The 25,831-nt window shown below is 38.5% G+C and overlaps 1 protein-coding gene across 2 annotated transcripts in view; it reads right to left on the bottom strand.

The window, feature by feature from the left end:
- The window catches only part of DSCAM (DS cell adhesion molecule), a 420,440-nt gene that overhangs the window by 165,423 nt on the left and 229,186 nt on the right, over positions 1 to 25,831 (bottom strand). For both annotated transcript variants that reach the window (XM_087937792.1, XM_087937791.1), the window contains exons 9-11: positions 25,296 to 25,574; positions 18,733 to 18,852; positions 11,641 to 11,814 (exon numbers count right to left, since the gene is read on the bottom strand). In XM_087937792.1, coding sequence (XP_087793918.1) covers positions 11,641 to 11,814; positions 18,733 to 18,852; positions 25,296 to 25,574 — 573 coding nt within the window. The remainder of the gene's footprint in view (positions 1 to 11,640; positions 11,815 to 18,732; positions 18,853 to 25,295; positions 25,575 to 25,831) is intronic.

Genomic DNA, 25,831 nt, shown 5'->3' with positions numbered 1-25,831 from the left:
GAAAGGCTGAACTAAGCAGGTTTCAAATGATACAAAAACACACAATGATGGAGTCTTTTATGGATGGAGGTAATAATTTACAGTAACAATAAATTTAAAGGCCACAGTCAAATTAAAAATAACCTTCAATAGTACTTTTAACTAAACATTTTTTTAAATCTTTCCTTTCAAAAACAACTGCTTTTCTTGAAATTGTCTTAATTTTTTGGACTCCTTTCTAGTTTCGAGGCTTCCAATCAGTTAATTCTGAAGTTGGTGAGAAGATGTACAATACACCAGTTTATGTTTTAGCCTTAATTTCTAATTTCTACCATATTTTAAAAAGATGAACTATTTTTTTCTCTGTAGCTGAAAGGGAGGAAGATGGATAATCTGACACTGTGCCAAGAGAATAGAACTGTCCTTCATGCAGAAATGGATTTTATGTTTGAGATAAGTGAACACAGACTGATACTCACAAACAGGATAGGTGGTGGAATTCTTTACCTATTCACTACCTTCTAATGTAGCTTATACCCAGTTATGAAACAGGGCTTATAAACCATAGCTTGGTGTACATATCACTTCCAGTCAAAACTAAACAAACATTATGAATTTAACATGAAGTGTGAAACCAGGCTGGGTCTTTCTTCAGTACAATTATAGATAGTCCTCAGGTAACACCCATTGATTAAGAGCTATTCAAAGTTACAATGGTGCTGAATGACTGTTCTGGTCTCATAAACAAAATGTGGACACTTGGCACTCAAATTGCCAATTATGTTTTGAAAATGTCTAATTTGGCTCATCATTAGGAAAGTAACTACTTTAAGTGCTAGTATATTATAGCTTTGTGTACATTTTATGCAGTGAGAAATTGCACTTTATGCAATATAACATTACACATATCTGTAATAGAGGGGTAATTAAGGAGGGAGAAGGGAGAAGCAAAGATGATTTGCAAACTGTTTCCTTTTGCTCAAAAACCCAATTATAAGATGCATTTTGTTTCTAAAATGAGCAAGATTCCTTTTTTTAAAGAAAATATTACTGATAGCAAACTACTTATTTACATAGTAGATTACATTTGTACAAGGGCAGATGTGACAATTATGCCACAAAAATACAGCATTGATTTCAATCAATTGCTACAGACTTCACATTACTTACAAGAATAAAAAAAATGCATTAGAATCAACAGGGTGAAAAAAAGGATATTCCATTTTTATAGTAGCTACCTTGAACATACTTCACATTTAATTTCACCCTACTGCCATGGGCACTGTGTTGTTATGACAGCTGATCTGCCATTGAATAGCTGTAAAAGAAAATCAACAAAAGATCGCTTCAGTGATTTTCGATGCAATTTATTGGAGCTTGTATCTTGCGGCTGCTGCCACCTGTCGGGGTAATGACACATGATGGGTGATTAAAGTGCAAGTCCTTAAATCAAAGCTGTGCTGATAGTCTGAAGAGGCAGAAAACGACACTTGGAGCTTGTTTATCTCTTACAGTGGGAGGGCCTCATTAGGACAAAAATCAAAAAACCAAAACCTTGTTAGACTAACAAGAGCAAAGGCTTGTGTCGAGGGTAATTTTTCATGTTTTCAAGGTTTAGCATAAATTTCTCTGTAGCTCTTCTCAACATGCACATTACAAAACTACTTATTTGCTATTATGTGCCTGCATGAATTTTATTACCACAATTGCAGTTCCAGGTGGTTCTTTGCCATTTATTTTTATAAAATTGCTGCTCTGAAATTCCACTGGACAGAAATCAAACTTTCCTATTGATATCTTAACCTGCATATCATCAAAACTATATTAATGAATAGTTAAGACATTTTCCAGTTCTGGACAGTTGTAATAAAGAGCGGAACTGAGCAGGAGCTCTCAAACAATGTTCTGTGGAAGCTTCTTTCAGATGGCCTATGGAAAAGTAGGATAGAATATCTGTAGGTGTTCTTGTTATTCATTTTGGTGATAAAGGTTGAAGAATCCATACACCCTAGTGGGGGGCTAATGTCTTTCAGAATATGGCACTAAATAGGAACTAAGATTAATTTGCAATTAATAAATATGATTAGATGTTTGAAAAGTAAGATAGATAAAACAAACTCTGCCTTCAGTTAATCATAAAGCTACATTCAAAGGTTTCCAAACATATTATATCCAACATTATCAACTATACACTTTACAGAGAAAACTCCAGCTGATTGGGATCATGGCATGATACTTTTTTTCTAAAGGATAAAGCCATTTTATCAGACTTACAGTATTATCTACTGTTTCTTAATTGATTGATGAAGTTTTGCCAAACATAATAGATTCTATATAAAATGCAACTTGTGTAATTTTACTTGGTTATTTTAATTTTACTTTACTATGATTATATCAATGTAGGATTTCTAGTTTAAAAGTATAGCTTGTGGCTTATGCTTATGCAAGATGATATGCTTATCTAAGGCTCTTCCAGATAGAAGTTTTTAACAGTGAAATGAGATAAATACGAGTAAAGAGTAACCTTCTGCCAAAAGATTTTCATCTATACTTCCAACCTAATGTATGCTCTCTTCCTATACCCCCCAGGACCATCCAAACTAAATCTTCTCCTCTTCCTCCCATTATACTCTTCCTGCCCTATTTTTTCCCAATATAACTCTGTTTAATTGAGTAACTGATCTTACTAAATGATTAATTAATTTTTACAATTATTTATCATTAGTGAGTAATATATTATTATAGATAATCATAGACTAGTGGTTACTGATTAGTTTGGTTAACTATTTTGAATATTAGTATGATTAGTATGTTTAGTGCAAATTAATGATTAGGACAATTAATTGTCTAGTGTGTTTATTGATTAGTGTAATGAATTATTAGGGTGATTATCGATTAATTAAATTAATTGACTTGTGGTTAGTATACTAGACTGTTTGGCACAATATTTACTTTATTGATTACCACAATATCTTGTTTGATTGAACAACCTAACCAACAAACCATCTCAATAAACCCACCATGCCAGGAAAACAATCCAATGTCAAACCTCAACCTAAAAAGAAAGAAACCCCTACTAAAGAACCACAAGACTCTTGCTCTTGCCTTAATTGTAAGGAATCTTTAAAGGAGAATGAAGATTACATCAAATGTTCTCTTTGTAACAACTATGCTCACCATAATTGCTTAGGATTACCTAAGCAAATGGCTCTATTCCTAAAAACATCTGTCAATGCTTTTCCATATTTCTGTCCGCTATGCAGACTCAAACTAGAAAAATAAATTACCCTGTTTGAAAGAGTCGATACCATTGAAACATGTATAACATCCCTTGACACCATTGTAGCATCCCTGGACACTATACAAACTAGATGGGCAAACCTTGAAAAAAAAGAGACAGCACTAAAAAACGAATATCAAACATCTACAGATCATATCTTTACTCAACAACTGCAACCAAAAACCAATCCACAAAAAAACAACAAATCCTACAAATATTGATATCCCCATCCTCATCTGAGAAGCTGTTGAGCGTGAACGGAAGCGACCAAATGCCATCTTATTTCGTCTAGATGATGACATCTCTAATGTTCGAAACATCATCAGAGAAAATCAAGCATCAACCATCTCCCCTGAAGAAATGCTTGATATTTCCCATGTTCGTCCTGAGCTTAAAAACAAAGACGGCTTGATGATCCCACGCCTCTGCAGGGTTGTTTGCAAAAACAAAACAAGCAAAAACGCAAATTCATTTTCTCAATAAATTCACTCACAAAGAACAACAACAACCATAAGAACCTTCGTTCTCGCTGATCTAACCTTACAGCAACGTGTACGATCCCAGGAGCTACATTCTGAGCTCAAAAGATTCCATGAATTGGGTAATACAAATCTATACATTGATTACTGTGCTGATTGTATCAAAAGCAAGAGCCTCAACCCACGTCACAATATCCATCACCCAAACATTCAACGTTAGGGATGCACACCCCTTACTTCCTCCAGACCCACTACTTTATATCTTAAATGCAAACTCCTTAATGCAAGAAGCCTCGCAAATAAAATGCATGAATTCCTCATCCTTCTAAGCTCAACCACATTTGACATTATATTTGTCTGTGAGACATGGTTAAATACATCTTTCCCAGATTCCATTAACACTATAAGACAATATCAAGTTTTTCAGTCAGTTTGCGAAATCCGTAGAGGTGGTGGAGTTGCCTTGAAAAAAAAGAGACAGCACTAAAAAATGAATATCAAACATCTACAGACCATATCTCTATTCAACAACTGCAACCAAAACCCTCTCTAAATCTCTAAATCTAAAAAAGATCCAAATTATACAAGAGCTTGCTCTTCCTGAGACCATCATCTGTGAACTGTCCTTAAATATCTCAATCCGCTTTTTACTTTGCTATCGTGCCCCTGACTATGATATAATTCATGCAAACAAGCTAACTTCACTACTGACATGGGCTGCCTCCTACCCACACCCTCTTATTTTTCTTGATGACCTCAACTTACCTCTTATAAATTGGACACTAAATGAATTTACATCTGAACCCATTCATACAACCTTGTACAATGCTGTTACCACACTAGGACTGGAACAACTAGTAACCAACAATACTAGACTTAACAACTGCCTCGATCTCATCTTCTGCAACAGCTTGAATTCAATTTATGGAATACAAATTAATGAACCCTTTTCCAATAGTGACCACAGCATGATTGACTTTTGTCTCAACATATGTCCTCACAAAAATCACCATAATGACAGGATCCCCAATTATAACTTCAAAAAAGGCAACTATGATCTTATAGCCAACGATCTCTCATCTCTTGATTGGCAAATTCTATTCACTGGATGCAATACTGTGGAAGTACATTACAACATATTTTTACTTGAAGTCAAAAGAGTCATCAAACTATACGTAGCAATAACAACTCCCAAAACCAGAAAAAAACAAATTACCCATAACAATAAGGAAGCTCCAATCCAAAAAGAAATCCCTTTGATGGAAAAATAAATCTGGTCATGTTACCAACTTTAAAAGCTGATACAAAAATGTATGCCATCAGATAAAGACTGAATGTACCAATTATCACACTAAACAAGAGGAAAACCTTCTATGCACCAATTCCACCCACGCTTTCTACAATTTTGTAAACAACAAACTAAAAGACTCAAGGTCCATCCCACCCCTAAAAGAACCAAATGATAAAGACTGCAACGATGACACCATTAAAGCCAATCTCTTTAACAATTCTTTGGCTCAGTATTTGTAAACAGCAATGAATCATGCACAATATTTCCTAGTCGAACCACAGAAAACTACAATGATCTAATACATATCGATTTTACAAAAGACAATGTTGAAAAAGCACTACGCAATCTAAAACCATCTTTATCTATTGGACTGGATGGAGTTTGTGGCTACTTCTTAAAAAAGCTACCCACCGCCATAGCAGTAATAAGATGTTGGAATAGAACATAAAAATAGTAATATGGAATAGAACATAAAAATGAGCATGAAATTGAATTTGTGTCTGTACGAAGAAATGTAACCCGGGATTACGCTACTTTCAAAAAAGATGTTTTATTTGTATTTTTTTGTGAAAACTCAAATAAAATTTATTTAAAAAAGGGGAGACCCCAGCCTAGTTGAAAATTATAGACCTATCTCTTTATGCTGCAAAGTCATGGAATCAATTATTAACCAATCCATTGTCCTCCACTTAGAGACAAACAACCTACTCTCTAACAAACAGTTTGGTTTCAGAAAGAAACTGTCCTGTAACCTGCAACTCTTGCACTGAAAAAGCATATGGACTGCACAACTTGATCAGGGCAAAGCAATTGACGCAATTTACATAGACTTCCATAAAGCCTTTGATTCAGTGGTACACGACAAACTACTCCTAAAACTAAGGTCTTATGGTGTCTCTGGATACCTGCATAACTGGATAGAAGCATTCCTGTCAAACAGAAAACAAATGATCAAAATTGGGAGTGTCCTATCAAATCCTGTACCTGTCAACAGTGGCGTCCCCCAAAGCAGTGTTCTAGGACCAACTCTCTTCATACTCTATATTAATGATCTCTGTGATTATATTAAGAGCAATTGCGTTCTTTTCGCTGACGATGTAAAGCTATTCAACACCACTGACAATGCTGCTACCCTTCAAAAAGACCTCGACTATTTGTCAGAATGGTCAAACAAATGGCAACTTCAAATCTCAACAAATAAATAATCTGTCTTACATATTGGCAAAAAAAAATCAAAAAATAAAATACAAGCTGAATAGTCAAGACATTGTTGATGATCCAAGCTCTGTAAAGGACCTTGGAGTACTCATCTCAAATGATCTAAGTGCTAGAGCCCACTCTAACTACATAGCCAAAAAGGCATTAAGAGTTGTTAACCTAATCCTGCGTAGCTTTTTCTCCGGTAATATCACTCTACTAACTAGAGCATATAAAACATTTGCTAGAACAATACTTGAATACAGCTCATTAGTCTGGAACCCGCATTACATATCTGATATTAATACAATTAAGAAAGTCCAGAAATATTTTACAAGAAGAATCCTCCACTCCTCTACTTGTAGCAGAATACCTTATGCCACCAGACTTGAGATTTTAGACTTAAACAACCTAGAACTACGCCGCCTTCAGTTTGATCTAAGTATAGTATATAAAATTATATATTGCAATGTCCTACCTATCAATGAATACTTCAGCTTCAACCAAAACAACACAAGAGCACTAAATAGATACAAACTAAAGATAAACTGCCCAAACTTGATTGCAGGCAATACGACTTCAGCAACAGAGTAGTCAATGTCTAGAATACTCTACCTGATTCTGTGGTTTCTTCCCCAAACCCCAAAATCTTTAACATTAGACTGTCTACTATTGACCTCACCACTTTCCTAAGAGGTCTGTGGGGAGCGTGCATAAGCGCACCAAAACATACCTACCGTCCCTGTCCTATTGTTTCTTTTTTTCTTATTCATATCCATTTCATCTATTTATAACCATGTTTATACTTATTCCTGTTACCTAAGAATTGTTTGACAAAATAAATAAATAAAATAAATAAATTATGCAGCAACATTTCTGTCATCTATGAGCTATCCTCTAATAATGAAACTTTGTTTCAAGAACTGAGTATCTGTATTAGCTTACATCCCACCTTTCCATACTGAACTTCCCAAGCTTGTGAGTATCTATTTTTGCCTTCTTTATCTTGTAAATTCTCTGGAAATTTTCTTTATCTAGTTAAGACTTATGACAATGGAACCCAAAAGTTTGGTTGCTAAGCAAAAGCATTGTTTAAGTGAGTTAAGTGAGTTTCACCACATTTTACTCAATCCTAATATCTCCTAGCTCTAACAGTCATGCCCAAGCTAGGGAAGAACAGCTGAAGGTGTGTGTAATGTTCTTTTTTTAAAAAAAAAAACTTTATTGATTATAAAACTAAAATATCAAACAAACACATACACAACACACAGAAGAAGAAGAAAAAGAAATAGGAAAAAAGAAAATGATTAAAAACTAACAAATGTTCTAAAGTACAGAAGTTATAGTTAAATGTGTGGCAGAAAGTGGACTCTGGCTGTGTTTTTCCAAACACAGTAAGTGAAGTTGAATGTGTATAGTTTTAGAAGGTGTGTGTGTGTGTATGTGTGTGTAGTATATATACAGTATAGTATGTATTGGGTGTCGGCAACCCATGGCTCCAGAGCGGCATACGGCTTTTTGGGTGCTATGCTGCGGTTTTCTGGCATATCACTGCTTGGCTCCGCTCCTCACTCTCCCTTGCGTGCCCTGAGAAGGGCAATGGCGGGGGATTGAGAAGTGGCTGGGGATGATTCTCCGTCACCTCACTCTTGCTGCTTGTTGGTGTTGGGGATGCCTTCCGGTCCTTGTTGGTGCTGGGCGTACTTTGCAATCGATGACGGCCTCACTAACATCAGGGTGGTGGGAAGACAGGATGATGGAAAGGGGAATGGGCCTGCAGCGCCAAGCTGTGCCTTTAAGAAGCTCAGGAGGCTGTCCCTGCCAAACCTCACACCCCCACCCCGGGGGTCAGGCTCTGAGGAAGCTGGAGCACCCTCACCAAAGATGCTTTCCCATCAGCCGGTTCCCTCCCCCCATGTCTCCCTCTCTGTATGTGTGTATCTCTCACGCTCTTTGTTTGCGTCTCTTCTCTCTCTCTTGGAAAGACACGGCTGAGACAAACCAGAAAGTTCTCTTTGGGGCTTTTGACTATTCTTTTTATTTCTTCTTTCTGGAAATCTGGGCTGGCTCAGGAAAAATCACCAGCCGTGGCAGCGTCTTCACTTTGGGTGGCCCTCCTCCCCCCCTCTCATGACTTGGGGCTCTGCCAGGGCCAGGAGGCTGTGCATGCGTGGGGAGATCCTCCTTAAGTGAGTGCCAAAGCACAGCAAAGGCACGCATAGGTAGGACGGCCGCTTGCTTAAGGAGATTCTTAATGGGACGCAGCTTCTCTCCTGCATGAAGCCTCTGACCATCGCCTTGCCATGTCATCATTCTCCCCCGGCAGCTCTTTGGCCAAGCATGGAGGGTGTGAGCTCCAGCCTGAAGCGAAGGCTGCCATACAGGCAAAAGTGGTATGAAGGCAGTACAGGGCCATTTTGCTGCTACACTAAGGCTTTGGAGACCCTTCTTCTCCTCTCCTGACTTCCTGGCTTGCTGTGGTGGGGCCGGGAGGGTGCGCATGCATGGAGAGACCCTCCTTAAGTGAGTGCCAAAGCACAGCAAAGGCATGCATGGGACGGTCGGCTGCTTGCTTAAGGAGGTTCTCCATGCCCGTGCGCACCCTCCCGGCCCCACCACAGCCAGCCAGGGGGTCACAAGAGGAGGAAGGGGGAGGAGGAGAGTTGCCTGAAGAAGAAATAAAAGGAATAGCCAAGAGCCCCAAGACATCTTCCTGGCTTGGCCCAGCAGAGGGAAAGAGAGAGAGAGAGAGAGAGAGAGAGAGAAGAGAGACACAGAGAGAGGGGGGAGAGAGAAGGAGAGAGAGATACAGAGAGGGGGGAAAGAGATATAGAGGGGGAGAGGGAGAGAGATAGAGAAGGGAAGAGAGGGAGAGATACAGAGAGAGGGGAAAAGAGATAGAGAGGGGGAAGATAGGGAGAGTGGGAGACAGGGAGAGGGGAGAGATACAGAGAGATACAGAGAGAGAAACAGAAAGAGGGAGGGAGAGAGATACAGAGAGAGAGATAGTGCCTTCATTCTGAGCATATGGAGAGGCTACTAGAAAGAGACTCTGCAGACTAGATAAGCATATTATATTGGATTAATTAGCCTATCAGGATGCATTACACTGGAATGAAGATTTAAGCTCTCCTCTACTAGCATGCCTATACCACAGGACTGGAGTAGATAAGCCAATAGTACAATGTTTTTCAACCTTAGCAAGTATAAGATGTGTGAACTTCAACTCCCAGATGGTGGCTGAGGAATTTTGGGAGTTGAAGTCCACCCATCTTGAACTTGCCAAGGTTGAAAAATACTGCAATAGTATCAGCTGATAAGAATGAAGGTGAAGGGATTAAGAAACCCCGCATAAAAGCATAAATGTAAATAAGATATTTCAGTTATTCCATATATAATAATTGCTTATTACTGTATATTAAACACCAGTTTAAATGTGTGTACATTGATCTAGATGAGGGGTGCCCAACTCACGGTTCACAGGCCAGATGCATCACACACTGGCCATGTCCACACCCAGTTTAGCGAAGGGGAAAAAGTCACGATATGTTACATGACAACACCATGACAACACAAGTTTGACACCCCAGTCTAGGTAAAATATGTTCTGGTATTCAACTACTATAAACTATAAGTGTCATACAAAATGTACAATGGGAACAGAAAGAATGGGTGTGCTGCTCAAAATTATTTTGGGTAGCTCCTAAATCTAAATAAAATAACAAAAATGCACTAAATCTAATTTGTTACTTGATGCTAGCTTTTATTTGATTCAAAAGATACTATCTCATGAGAGATCTTTGCTCTGACTTGATAAAACATACCCTTTTATGACACATAAAACTGCATAGCATAATGAGACTTAGACTTTTACAACTGTCAACTAATGGGAAGCTAGAAGATTGTTTTTATTTTTCTTTCTAAATGTTAAAAATATGGCATTTACTATCTATTCAGAACTGCCTTTAACAATTGCTTTGGAAAAATCACCATCCTAATTCTAAAATGTGGAGTAACATATTTACTGCCTGGGTATTAATGGTCAGTTCAAGCTTAACTGGAAAACTGGCTTCTTCTATTTATAGTTAAAATAAATAAATTGGTACTTTTTCAGATGTTTCAGATGACAATTTCTATTATGCCAAATGTGGTAGTTGGACTTACAGAATTTGTAGCCCAAGCATCTGGCTGGCATTAAATTCTATTACTCTAAGGAAGTATTTACTTGTGGATTATGATTCTGGCATATAAATTAAAGTCTTTTTGTTTATCAATGAATACAAAAGCTAACTACTGTCCTTCCTTCTTTTTTAATAATGTGAATTCACCGGGGTTATAACAGCCCTTTTCAAATATCCAAAATAAAAGAACATTAGCAAAAGCTTTTCTAGTTTGTGTTTTTTCATTGCCTTGGTTATTAGCTGTACAACTTTCTTTGCACCAAACTGATTTGGTGTACACACACCACACATGAGAAAGAGTGTAAACCATGACTGGCAGATTGAATGTTACATTTTTCATATCTTGAGATCCCAGAGAAAATAGATTATACAGATTCTTCATTTGGAAAAATTCACTGTGGATTCATTACCAAAAGGACAGCTTTTGATAAAAAATGTCCAATTTTCATTCTGGAACATTTAGAGATTATTCAGTTGTTCTCATTTGGTCCCCCTTCCCCACTTCCTTAATCAAAGAAATCATTATTTAGGTAATCCCTGTTGTAACCACACCTGAACTTAAAAATTGGCAGAACAGAACTAAAATTCTCTTCTTGGTCTTGGTCCAAGACTTTATTCTTTGTTTAAGAAAACCATTTAGGACTGTAGGCTTAAATAGAAATCAAAAAGAAAAGAAAGAAAAATATTAGAAATTCTACTATCATTTCATCACATTTTGAATGCTGATGTTCAGAAATCTAGTTTATTTTGAATGACCTAGCAAATGCACAATTAAAAATGCATACTTGGAGCTAAAAATCACCACTTTCCAAAGCAACTTAAATAAAACTTCGTGATTCTGACAGTATAATTGTCATTACAGTAAAATATGAAAGTCAACTGAAAAGTAAGCAATTCCTGTGAAGGCATTCTAAGGCTCTTTGTTGCAATCTTTATTTAAGCTCTGTCCAGGTTTAACATATATTAGCAACGTCAAGATGCCGCACTGTACTCCAAAAATATAATGTTGAAGAAGCTCACTGATCTTATAGAAATGTTTCACAGACAATGTCAACCCTTCCCTTTGCCCACTTAATCTTCTTCAATTAAAGTATAACCAAGTGATTCAGCTGCAGCAAGAAGAATGTGCAAGTGTGCCTTAGAATGAATGCAAAATATATTTTTTTCAATTCAGGAGTTGAAAGGTATCCTTTTGCAACTCAATAGTCATTACTATCAGGAAGAAATTCTTACTTTTAACAGTGAGGTACATGGACTTGCTGACGTCAGCCCCCACATCATTGCTGACCTTGCAGAGGTAGTATCCACTATCTTCTTCCAGAACATGCTTGATCAACAAGGAGCCATTTGTCAGAAGCTGGATGCGCCCATTCAAGGCAATTGGTTGGAACTGGGGAACTCCAGCACCTATTGGGATAATAAAAAACATGAATGAGGAGGCAAAATGCCTGAAAGAAGTAACTGATTTGATTGCTACTGAAACAAAATTGAAGTAACTTAGAAGTTCTTTAAGTATATATGCACATATAAGCACATACGTACATATGAGATAGGCAAAAGTTTTTCTTAAAAACTCTTGCAGAAATAATTGATATGAAGGTATACAGGGACACACTTCTAAAAATTACACTGCTCAAAAAAAATAAAGGGAACACTTAAACAACACAGTATAACTCCAAGTCAATCACACTTCTGTGAAATCAAACTGTTCACTTAGGTAGCAACACTGATTGACAATCAATTTCACATGCTGTTGTGCAAATGGAATAGACAACAGGTGGAAAGCATAGGCAGTTAGCAAGACATCCCCAATAAAGGAGTGGTTCTGCAGGTGGCGACTACAGACCACTTCTCAGTTCCTATGCTTTCTGGCTGATGGTTTGGTCACTTTTGAATACTGGTGGTGCTTTCACTCTAGTGGTAGCATGAGACGGAGTCTACAACCCACACAAGTGGCTCAGGTAGTGCAGCTCATCCAGGATGGCACATCAATGTGAGCTGTGGCAAGAAGGTTTGCTGTGTCTGTCAGCGTAGTGTCCAGAGCCTGGAGGCACTACCAGGAGACAGGCCAGTACATCAGGAGTTGTGGAGGAGGCCGTAGGAGGGCAACAACCCAGCATCAGGACCTCTACCTCCACCTTGTGCAAGGAGGGACAGGAGGAGCACTGCCAGAGCCCTGCAAAATGACCTCCAGTGGGCCACAAATGTGCATGTGGCTGCTCAAATGGTCAGAAATAGACTCCATGAGGGTGGTATAAGGGCCCGACGTCCACAGGTGGGGGTTGTGCTTACAGCTGAACACTGTGCAGGAAGTTTGGCATTTGCCAGAGAACACCAAGATTGGCACATTTGCCACTAGCGCCCTGTGCTCTTCACAGATGAAAGCAGGTTCACACTGAGCACGTGTGACAGACATGACAGGGTCTGGAGACGCCGTGGAGAATGTTCTGCTGCCTGCAACATCCTCCAACATGACTGGTTTGGCAGTGGGTCAGTAATGGTGTGGGGTGGCATTTCTTTAGGAGGCCGCACAGCCCTCCATGTGCTCGCCAGAGGTAGCCTGACTGCCATTAGGTACCGAGATGAGATCCTCAGACCCCTTGTGAGACCATATGCTGGTGCGGTTGGCCCTGGATTCCTCCTAATGCACGACAATGCCAGACCTCATGTGGCTGGAGTGTGTCAGCAGTTCCTGCAAGATGAAGGCATTGATGCTATGGACTGGCCCGCCTGTTCCCCAGACCTGAATCCAATTGAGCACATCTGGGATATCATGTCTCGCTCCATCCACCAATGCCACGTTGCACCACAGACTGTCCAGGAGTTGGGGGATGCTTTAGTCCAGGTGTGGGAGGAGATCCCTCAGGAGACCATCTGCCACCTCATCAGGAGCATGCCCAGGCATTGTAGGCAGGTCATAGAGGCACGTGGAGGCCACACACACTACTGAGCCTCATTTTGACTTGTTTTAAGGACATGACATCAAAGTTGGATCAGCCTGTAGTGTTTTTTTCCACTTTAATTTTGAGTGTAACCCCAAATCCAGACCTCCATGGGTTGCTAAATTTGATTTCCATTGATAATTTTTGTGTGATTTTGTTGTCAGCACATTCAACTATGTAATGAACAAAGTATTTAATATGAATATTTCATTCATTCAGATCCAGGATGTTTTATTATTGTGTTCCCTTTATTTTTTTGAGCAGTGTACTTAAAGAGCCATACCTATAAATGTAGTAACTGCTAAACATTTCTTTTGCCTGGGATATCTAAAAGTGCATGCAAGGGTCATAATATTTATATACACTTAGTCCTCAAGTTATGAGCAGTCCTTCAAAGACTGTTCAAAGTTACAACGGCATTGAATAAATGGTACATGAAAGATTTTCATAATTGCTACTGTTGCTTTCCAGATTCCAAAAGCAAAGTCAATGGGAAAATGGTAGGAAGTCAAAAACCACCATTATGTGAACATCTCCCTTAATAATAGCAACTGACTCTGCCAGAATTGCAATTTCTAAGCGATGCAGCCATATGGCATTGCACTTTATAACCTCTTCACTTAGTAATTCTGGTCTCTAGTGCCATCATAAAACAAAATAAATGTACCCTGCAACAACTAATAATTTGATCAATACATTGTATCACCTTTGTTAAGAACAGGAAGTATTTTAGCATGCTATATTCAAACTTCAGGCTGTGGGGAGAGTTAGCCTGCAATATTGCATTCTAACCATTGCACCACCAGTCTCATATAGAAAGAGGTATATATGTCGTCCTTGACTTATGAATGGTCACTTAACAATTGTTCAAAGTTACCTCTCTACGGCTACTTATGACCTGGATTCAAAGATAATTCACTTCTCATCTAAGAAGCTTCTTCAGCTCTGACTGGATGGTTAGTCAATATCTGAAAAGCTCAGAAGGATCTTCAAACAACAAACATATGTGCACACTTTAAACCCAAGAACACACTAGGGCAGAAGCTTGTCAACACTAAGGATAAAGCACTCTGACACAAATTGAGCAATGTGATATATGCAGTACAATACAGTGAGAGATGTGCAGATTTTACATTGGGGAACAAAATAACCACTTCATAAATGCATGGCACAACATCGGAGAAAAACTCATCAAGACTAGATTCAGCAGTCCATCTGCATTTAAAAGACAAAGGCCACTCTTTTGAAGACAACAAAGTCCACATTTTGGACAGAGAGGACCACTGGTTTGAAAGGGGGGGGGAATGTCAAAGAGGCCATCTATGTCAAAACTGAGCAGCTTTCTCTCAACGGAGGGGGAGGGATACGACATCTATCTCCAGTGTCAACCCTGATGCATCGGGGCTGCCATTCCCAGGGAGGGGATGTGGGGGGGGGGGTACAAGTAGGGCCGTCTCAGAGAGCCACACAGCCGTACTACCATGTCCACCACTACCATGCCTCCTTCTCCAAAAAACCCCATAACTAGGGGGGGAGGGGGGAACACAACATTATGAGGTAGACAAAATATTAGACTCCCAGTGGCATAAGGGTTGTCTGCAATACCTCATTTTATGGAAGGGACAGCTGTTGTCTGAAGCATTGTGGGTATGCAACACAGACATGAAGGCATCCCAACTAGTGGACCGATTCCACCAGCAAAACCACACCAAATTGGGTGAAGAGGGGACGGTCAGTGATGGGGGCCCATCTTATTGCACCTTTTGTCTTCCATCTCCATCGTAGAGGGGCCGCATGTCAGCCCTGCTGCATCAGTGTTGCTATTCCCGGCGGGGGGGGGGGGAGGGAGAAGCAAGCCGGGCCATATTGGAGAGCTGCACGGCCTTACTACCACACGCACCACTACCACGCCATACTTACTGGGACCAGAGCACTTTGTCTACAGCTGCAAAGTGGCCTGAACACTTGAGCTGCAGAGAGGATGCCTGCCCACCACTCAGTGTTAACTGTTTAATGATTTCCTGACTGTTTAATGGTTCCTCATGAGAGGTGAGGTGTGGGGATAGCTGGGTGGGGCTGGCAGGCATGTTTAAAAGGTGGAGGGGAGCACTAGGCAGGTAGCCCTGACTTTATTTCATTTATCGAGTGTAAGTTCGTGCCGTGATTCTTCAACAACAATAAAACCATTTTGACACAGGACTGTGTTCCTTGGTGGTTTATTCAGTTGCAGATTAGCGGAACCTGACATCCAGTCTATAACACAGCCCAAGTAGTTCCATTTCCACTACTTAAGTGAGCACAAGAACACAGATAAACCTCCTGGTAACCTTAACGATCCGCTAAAAGAATGCAAAAGACCAGCTATCTGCAAGGAGTATAAATCCTCCTATTCCCCACCTCCAGTCAGCTGAAGAAGTTTCTTGGATGATAAGCGAAATATCTTTTAAAGGAAAACGATAAAGTCCAGTTGCCTCCTTACAAACATGACCTGGATAACTGAGACACAGACACCTGGATTCAAAGTTCCAACAGCTGCCTACCTCCATGTTCATGTGATTTTTGTTTGGCCTATGTTTCAGTATCCCATGGTAATGGGACCACAATTTATACTTTTTTGCCAGAAAGAAGTATTTACTTCCAGTTTCTGGCAAAATATGCCCATTATGGACAATGGATTTACTTAATGATTATTATGATTATGATGATTATGATGATTCATGACTACTGCAGAAAAGATTGTAAAATTGGTCATGGTCACATTGTGACTTGGCACAACTTATAACTGTAATTCTGGGCTCAACCATGTTCAGTTCTACCTGTACAAATGTTTTGTTTATCAACTAGTAGTGCAAATGAGGTACAGCTTTAATGGTAATATCCGATAATACATTTACTATGGAACAAAAGTGTACCCCAAGTTATAGCTTCAGAAAGACAACAGAAGATTTTGTCTTCTTCCCTTTGTAGTGTAATTATAATCAAAGCACTCATAATTTCTGTTTGTCAATCAAGAGCCTAGCAGATATGATACTACACTACTCTATTTAATCTAGAGCTCTATAATTTTTTTCAAATTAAAAGATACACCACACTTTTCTGTGCACTTTTCAGTGCTGCACCAGGGGTCCAATCCCCAAGTGGAGCCAAGTGAAAGAGGTGGCTAGTACTACAATAAAAATAAATTGTCAATTAGTATATTTCCCCCCGTAAATATTTAATATTGCCCACTTTTGTTGCATAACAATTAGAAATTTGGGGTCAGTTTGGGCAGAAATCTTTAGAGAAGTTTTAGGACTGCTGGAGTTATGTCCATATGTTAATATTCCAAGAGCATTCTTAGCATATATCTATACATAGATGATGATTTTCTAGAGGCTGTTTTGACTCCAGAATGACTTTGACTAACTTACGATTAAAAATAGAAAATTAATAAAAAGAAGCAGCAAAGTGTCCAGGGGTGAAATTCAATTTTTTCCCCTATCGGCTCTGTGGGTGTGGCTGTGGGAGTGGCTTCCTATAATAGCAATAGCAACCGGGGCGATTGGGGTGATTTTTTACCAATTTAAATTGTCCCTACCACCACTCCCAAGGTGGGCCGAGGTGATTGAATTTCATCCCTGAAAGTGTCCCAACACACTATATACCATACCAATCAAACAACCAGAGTTCCACAAGAATCCTGCCACTAGATCTAGGAGAACAAGTACTTTCAGTCACTTTGGGACTAGATCTGGAACTGATCTCACAATATTGGCTGCTTTGAGAAGCTGTATCAAGTTATTCTGCTGTGCTCTAGTTTATTTGAAACCAGCAGTATTTTCTCTGAACTGTGGTGAATTTGATAAGCTTGTGGGTAGTCTACTTTCCCATTCACAGGAACTTTTGTCTTACCTCTATTCCAGGACTCAAGCTGGCTATTGCTATTCCCTTCTGGGGCACTTACACACATAAAGACTCAGATTCTCCTTTTGGAACCTAATTGCTCCATAATTTTAAAAGTATCTCCTCCATTTGATAGGCATTAAAAATTGCAACCAAGATTAGAAGGTTGCCTACTTGAAAAAATGCTGGTGTTCTATCATTCTACTTCTTACACTACAAAATATTTTAAATGCAAGACAGGATGGTAATTTGGCAGTTGGAAAGCCTCTGTGTGTTTTAGCAAATAGACAAATACATGAACTAGATAATATGGAGATACGTATATTTGTTTTGTTGCTCTGTAGTGTAAGGCTGAGAAGAATAGTGATACCTCATGAATAAAGGAACTGATTGATATGCAAAACACTCAAAACACTAATGGTTTTCTATATTTCAAGGTCAGCAAAAGTGAGGAACACCGAAGGAAGGGTTAAACTTTTTATGTGGACCAGAAATGGTGGTTATGTACATTCATAAATGAAAGGAGACTGCTCACTAGCACCTGTACAAATCTTCTATACAATATTTGGATTTGTAATCATCTTCAGGATATTTATACTTTAGATAATCCTTGGTTTACAATAGAATTTGGGGTTGGAATTGTTGTCATTAAGCAATGTAGTGGTAAAGTACAATGTCACCTGACTGCCTCAGATGCAGTGGCAATGCTAAAAGTTTCAGTTGTCCTCCTTAAACAAAGACCTTTTGAGTGGTTAAGCAAGGAACCATATGTCTGCAGTTTGTGACTTCCTGATGGTTTTCCCATTGACTTTGTAGGAAGCTGACAGGGAAATTGCAATTGGAAATTGCAATCATGTGGCCATAGCTGACTGCAATGTCGTAGTCATAACTGGACACCAAGCACCTAGATTGTGTTCACATGACCAAGAGGATGCTGCAACAGCCAGAACTACAAGGGTCCTTCATAAGCATCATTCATTCAGTGCCAGTATATTTTTAATGGTTGTAACCCAAAGGCTACCTGTAACAAGAACTCATATCATCTCCTTTATTTTATTTGACTACATTATTTTATTAAATGGTAATGAAGAGAAATAATAGGGATTGTCAAGCCCTTAGGCAAAATTAAGAAAAAAACTAAACAGATTTTTGAATAAGGTATCTTTAACATTAGTCTTTGGGTATCTTAGAAATTCAAAGAAAAAATTTCGACCCTCATCTATCATGAGACTGAGTCTTATGATATGAATGAGTGACTTGAATGACTTGAAACGCTGCTTTTTAGTTTTCTTTGCTACTAGGATTGTGTTTCCATTTATAAAATAAGCTTCTAACAAACTCCTCTTCTATCTTTTGATTACGTTTACCCTGCCTCCATTATTTTTCCAGCCTCCCTAGAATCTGTCACAGCTGCAATACTAACAAAATCAACATTGCATAATAAATGCACAATAGTTTTTCAAATTAAACCATCACGAGTATCATTAGAGGTTAGAAATACCTTTGGAGTACTTCCAGACAATGGTAGGAACAGGATAGCCTTCTGCAGAGCAGTTGAGGATCACAGCTTTTCCATAAATCCCATCTTGATCAATTGGCTGAACCACAAATCTGGGGGGAACTAAAAGAAAACAAAGAAAGTAGGACACAATCAGGTTATAACTTTAACTACAATCAGACCCCTTAACCATGATTTTTTTCTTAATAATTTCTATTGATCCTCAATCAAAACATTGTTTGGCAAATGATATTAGAAACACATTTGGCAATAAAAAGCCTGATAATAAGAACTGCCATACTCAGTGGAATGGATTAATGTCCAAATTAAATAATATGATAGGTCCACACCTGATAGGTCCAGAGGTCTCTGGTATAGCAAGGGAGGAAATCAGTGCTGTTTATTATAATTTTCTGTAACTTCCTAATAAACTTTTTGTACAATTACGGGGTGGTTTTTTTTTTTAATCTAAGAATGTGATCTCCTGTTTGCAGAGTTCTGGCTTTCATCTCCATCTTTCTTTAGTTGGTTACTATGGATATAGCAAGAACATACATCTTAAAGTTATACTTCAAGGCATTTAATTCTTCAGATCATAATATGGTGTAGGACATGGTTGTAGTTGAGTTGTTAAAAAACTGAGTTACTATCTCAACAGAATTGCAAATTTTAATTTACAGTATCCTTAAATACCCTTATAGTGACTAATAAACTATAAATGCTTATGGTAGCCTTGCGTATAAATGCAGAAAACAATTTTCAAATGCTTTTTATACACAGAGATTGATTCTTTTAAAAGAGAACAAATTAATATCCTGAAAAGACAGAATACGGTATGTTCTTGCTGAACTGATTTTCTGTCTCCATTGAAATAAGGGAAACAATTTTGGATGAACAGGAGGAAGATAATTTATTTTTGCAATGGAGTTGTTGCAGGAGTACAATAAATTACTGGACCAGGGCTGCCTTTTTATAAAGCTACTATTTTTTATTAGATGTTTAAATTTATCATTTTCTTGGACAGAAGGGTTTTGGTATTCTCATTTTCTCTGGGGTTTCATTGGAAAGATTAAAATGCATGTATGGTAAAAGATGCCATTTTTTGTTGTTGAAATACTAATATTATGTATTGGGGTGTTGCAAATCTACATTAATAAAAGAAATTCCATTATTCAAAAGAAGTTTTATAAAATGTTAGCATAAGCGAGAAGTCATTTTTGCTGGTTTAAGAAAACTCTTTATTATAAATTATTTGTCATGAGCCAGATGTAAGAAATTTGGCTGATCTCAAAAAACTCAAAAGTAGAGTTGGATCTGGTTTAAATTAAAATGAGACCACCAAAAAAATAATAATAGGGCACTGGGTTTCCAAAGGCAGCAATGGGAATTATTTCTTAAATGCTGTCAAAGGTGATATGAAGAAAGCCAGGATGTTTTAAGCTTAACTTGTGATGGCCACTTGACTGAAGGAAAATTTCCAGCTGAACTTTAGGGGAATGAAAAGTGCTTGGTAGGAGGCATGGGCTTGTTTTCCATGTTTTCTTCTCAAACAAGCATTTTATATATACTTGTAGATTGCTTCTTAGATACAAATGTATATTTTCTTAGGATCATGCAGTCACCATACCACACACAATTTCTTTAAAGAGATGTCAGCATGTGCAAATCTTATCTGCTCCAAGGTACTTTGAATGCCTTCAGCTTTGAATCTGAAGCACAGTACATCCCTATTAAACTGAAAGGACATTCTTTGGGACACTCATTTCTTCCTCTTTGGAATGGATGTAATTTTCTTCCCCAGGAGGCATCATTCCAGTATATTTTATTTTCACAGAAATTTTTTTCAGCCATGTAACAAGCAAACCAGTGGTGGGATTCAAATTCTTTTACTACTGGTTCTGTGGGCATAGTTCTGTGGCAGGGGAAGGATACTGTAAAATCTTCAGTCAGAGGTGGGATTTGCTGATTCTCCGAACTACTCAAAATTTCCGCTACTGGTTCTCCATAACTGGTCAGAACCTGCTGAATACCACCTCTGAAGCAAACCCTTGTAAGTTTCATGGTTTATCTGCAGCCTGTTGCCTAGTTCAACTATTTTTGCTTTGCTTCTACTTCAAAAAAAATTGCCTATAATTTGAGATCAGAGCACTTTAAAACAGGGGGTCCTCAACCTTTTGGACCTCAGACACCACTAAATTCATTTTAAATCCCATGGACCACTAATGTGAATCCAGTGCACCACTCGCTGAAGCACCTGTACTCCCAGTGACGGATGGGGTTCTTCAGGCACTTAGATTGGCCACCTGTTTCTGCAACCTTAAACACTCAAATAGCCATTTGGACTCTTTTTCCACAGAAAACAAAACACCAGGATCTTTCCTCTCTTTCTCTCAATATCTCTTTCTCCTCCCTCTCTCCCTCCCTCTCCCTCTCCCTCTCTCTCTCTCATCTCTCTCAGCCGGGCCAGCCAGTGTCTTGGGGTAGAGAGGAAGTTGCGCATCTCCCAGTCGCACAGCACCAACAAGGGCTGGAAGAAACACCCGCGAGATCCAGCAAGAGATGAAGCTTTGCTCCCACCCTGGAATATGGAGAAAATCTCCATCCTCAACCCTTCCCTTCTCAGGCAAGGCAAGGAGTGAGACGGAGGGGCAGGCAAGGAAGCGGGGCAAGCCAGTGGTGGATTCAGCCAACAGAAAGCTACAGCGGGGGGGGGGGAGCCACAGGTTGCCAACAGCCATTGCTTCAGCCCGCCTGTGCTGCCACCCCTCTTCTTGCCACAATAGCACCTTTACCTCATTCCAGCCAGCAAGGGCTGCGCTACTCCTTGAACCTGTCAGCCTTCAAGATCTTCCTCCTTTCCTTTGCTTCTTTCTGGCTGCCATGAGTAACGGGGGGTGGAAAGTGTTGGAAGTGTTAATAACTGATATTGTATAAACTGGAGAGGGTTTCTCATTCCTGCTTAGCTTTCTCTTCTCTGCGCAATTGCAAACCTTTATCTGAGTAAGCCAAGGTCAACTAATCACCACCACCTGGAGATGTCCACATGCTGAAGTTCACAACTTTTAATTGGAAGAACCGTTTGAACTATTGGGGGTGGGAACATTTCACTCCCTTGATATATGTGAGGTACGTGCCTATTTCCCCAGATTCAGAATTTTCTCATTGCTACCACTAACTTCCAGTAAAAGATATCTTTTCTCTAATTACAAGAGTCTAAGTATTTCTTTCTTGGATTTTGAATGGAGCACCAGCTGACATTGCACCAGCTGACAGAACCTTGCACCTCCTGCAAAGTTGCATGTTCCTTCCTCTACGGTGGACATTTCCAGTCCCACTACAAGCTGCCTAGACGGTTCCATAATCCAGAGCTCTAGTCACAGGACTGGCCCATTGGTCATCCCAGAGCAGATCCTCCACCTGGGTGTGCCAAGGACCACCAAAATTTTCTCGCAGACTACCAGTGGTATGTGGATCACCAGTTGGGGACCTCTGCTTTAAAAGACCACTTTGACTATTTTAGTTTTTATCAAGGGAAGGAGATGGTGACAGCACAAATATAAAAAAAAAAACAGGGCAAATCTTATGCCCAGATCAACAATGCTCATTTCCTTCATCTTATACCCCTCCTATGACCCAATGATCAATCAGAACTGTTTTGGTAGCAAGGGGCCTTTGACACAGGATTGTTGGCTTTCCAGAGTGGTTGCTGTTTGCCATTGAGGTCTTTTAATTCATATTCCATGTCAAAATGGCTTTAGAGAGCAATGTCCAGCAAACAGATGGAGAAGCCTGTGTTGTCATAGATTCATTAGACAATGGGAACCTGAACAGATTGATTGTGTTATTGCCAGCACTGCCATTGAGTCATTGTACTTTGGCAATATTTGTGTAAGGAGAAACATATCTGTCACATTTTTTTTAAAGCTATCACATAAATGGTTTCTCAAAATGTAACTACTATTAAAAATCACTTTAGTTAACCTTGTCTTTCATAAATGTACACATTTTTGTTTAGATCTTTGAATGCAGAATGGAGTAGACACTAGTAAAATTAATCCATTCTTTTTCTTTACCACTACTAAGTCCATCTTTAATGGACTCTAGTATTTTGCTCCTACTGGAATGTATCAGAACCTCTCTTATTTCTAAAATGTACGAAGTTGATGCTTCGTGCATGTGGATTAGTCTGCTTATTCTATTTTGTTTAAATAATTTCATCCTGTTCTTCCTTTCCTATTTTACTGCACTTGGGGAATTTGGTTTCTAACGACAAATAAATGAAATTGAATATTTTACAAGTTTACTTCAGTGCCACTCTTTAACAATTTTTAACATCTTCAGGATTAAAGGCCAATTTAATTTTTACATGACACTTTTTCTTTACCTTTATAAGAACCTTCAGAACTCTTTGTAAGGCTCTCTAGCTCAGACTTAGCAGAAGCTATTTGATGCATCATGGCTGGATAACAATTACTGTTGCAGATATCTCATTGTAAGAAATGTTTGCCTTTATCAATGGAAGAGCATTGGTCCTGTCTTATACTCATTGCAGTTTAAATCTGCTACTTCTTTGTTCCAATTTTCTCACCAATTTTTGATTTTATTGCTTCTTTGTTGGCATAAAAGGCATCCTGCTTTGGGAAAATCTAACTCCCAATGTAACTCCTTCATTCTGGAATATTTTTCACCAGACATTTAATTATCAGATAATGTAAAATCCCAGAGAGGTATAATAGGAAAAGCTTATTTCTGTTATACTTGTTTTAAAAATAAATAATAGGAATAGCCTTATTTAAGTTATATTTCCTTTATATATGTAAAATAAATATGCTAAGCATTGTATTAATTTATTAGCACCAGCAATCTATGGTATACAGTGATCCCATGACAACAGAGTGCTTAACAGTAGCCTAAGATAAATCTGACATTGTTTATTACTTCCATCATTATCTATGCTTTTTTCCAGTTGTGTAAATAAATAAATCTACTACAAAACAATTTTTTAAAGATATTTTCTTCAAAAACATCTTTATCATAAAAAGTCACAAAATTATTTTTGTGTAGATTTTCATATAAATTATTTTTATATTATTTGTACGGTAGTTAAACATTTTGCCCTATTATTTATTTTAATTATTTTTCAAACATTCTCATTTTTTACAAAGCTTAAAACATACCTTAATTAATCCACATCCCATATTAAACCTACATATTTTAAGACCTATGTAGTAAGGTGTCATTTGAAATTTAGTTCAAAAAGCTTAAGAGTTATTTGAATGGGTAGTCCCTGACTTACGACCACAATTGAAATAAAAACCTCCGTCTCTAAGCAATATAATCATCAGGGAATCATCATCAGACTGAACCCATTTTTTTAAAAAAAAAATTGTTGCAGTTGTTCAGTGAATTTGGCTTCTGCGTTGATTTTGTTTGATGGAAGCTGGCTGTGAAAGTCACAATAGTGATCACTGCAACTGTTATAATCACATGCCCGTTGCCAAGCTCCTGAGTGGCAATCCAGTGACTGTGGGGATGTTGCTATGGTCGTAAGTGTGAAAACCTGTCATAAGTAACATTTTTCAGCCCTATTGTAACTTCAGGCAATTGCTAAATGAATGGTTATAAGTCAAGGCCATCTACAGTCCTGACTTCTGGTTAATTCATTTCCATTGTGGATTTTTCTTTTTTACCTAGAAATGTTGTGAACTGCTCAGGCAAATTCTGCTGCAATAGAGACAGCAACAATAACTGTGTTCTATGGCTAGCTATTGTCCTCAGTTAGAAGCTTCAGAATCATCAGAATATATTCATGACATTTATGTAACAGTCCATGTACTGTAGATTTGAGAAAGTTTTGTACAAATTAAGTTAGGGATAAGTTGAATTTAAATATAGCATATATATGAAAAGTTGCATTGAAAAACATGTGTTACAGATAGTCATGGAAGTTGCATATGAAAATATGTGCAAACATGTATAACAGCAATTGCATTTTTTGTGGATTTGTTTAAAATAAATAATTAGTTATGAAAAAGACAGAAGAACTGGATAATACCTATTGACTGATAGTGCTAGGAGCGTCTATCTGGATGCACCTGGATTTGACTCACAGGCTGCCAGTTGAGAAACATCGCCCTAGCATCACAGTGATAGGAGATACCTTCTTAGTAGCTGAGCAATTGATAATTCCAAAACATAAGGTAAGACAATAATAACCCTTTATTGTAGCAGAATTATACAGCTTGCTTATCAATTAGCATAATTTGTTATTAAAAATGGACAGGCTCAAAACTAAGATGCTGTAAAAATAATTAATCATATTTCAAATTCTTTCAACTCGCTCTCAAGATTTTCTGTATATTAAAACTTGCAGTGTAAGAACAGACATTTCCTGACCATTGATTGCATTCATTTGTAACATGTTCAGACAAAAGAAATGTGCTATTGTTATGGTATATGTGAGAAGACAAAAGAGCAATTATTGTACACTCTAGTAGCATTTAGTTCCCATCACAACTGGTGTTTGATAATATTATTGATGATACTATTGCCACCGTTATATTTACCTCTAACAATTAATTGGCTTTGGTGCTCCACAGCTGCTGCATCATTTCTTGCTATACAGGTATAGTTGCCATTGTGCATAAGGGAAAGATTAGAAATCCTTAAAGAGCTGGTGAAGTCAATGTTGTCAATGGTTACCCCAAGACTGGCTGGGATTGGCCTCCCATCCTTCTGCCAGGTGATTGTAATAGGCAAGTCCCCTGAGACCACAACACATGGAATGAAGACTCTCTGGCCAATAGAGAATCTTGGAAATTCAAAGGGCTGGATAAAAGGTGGCACTGGAACAAAGTAGAGCAAATATGTTGGTCAAAGAGGTATAAAAATTATCAGAAGAAAATATTTCATTTAGCATGCATTAGGTCAAGCCGTAAGAAATAATTGCCATGTTTCTCCAAAAAGACGACCCACCTTGAAAAAAAGCCATATCACGTTTTTGAGCTCATGTGATCAAATTAAGCCCTCCCACAAAATTAGCCCTAATTAAGATCCCGCCCAACCCTGGGCGCAGGGGGTGGGGTGAGGCACACAGATAAAA

Source organism: Pseudonaja textilis, chromosome 7 (assembly GCF_049901715.1).
Source record: "Pseudonaja textilis isolate UNSWEBS1 chromosome 7, rPseTex1.2, whole genome shotgun sequence".
Taxonomy (NCBI): Eukaryota; Metazoa; Chordata; class Lepidosauria; order Squamata; family Elapidae; genus Pseudonaja; species Pseudonaja textilis.
The sequence above is the reverse complement of the archived record's forward strand: the minus strand, read 5'-3'. Positions and strand labels throughout refer to the sequence as shown.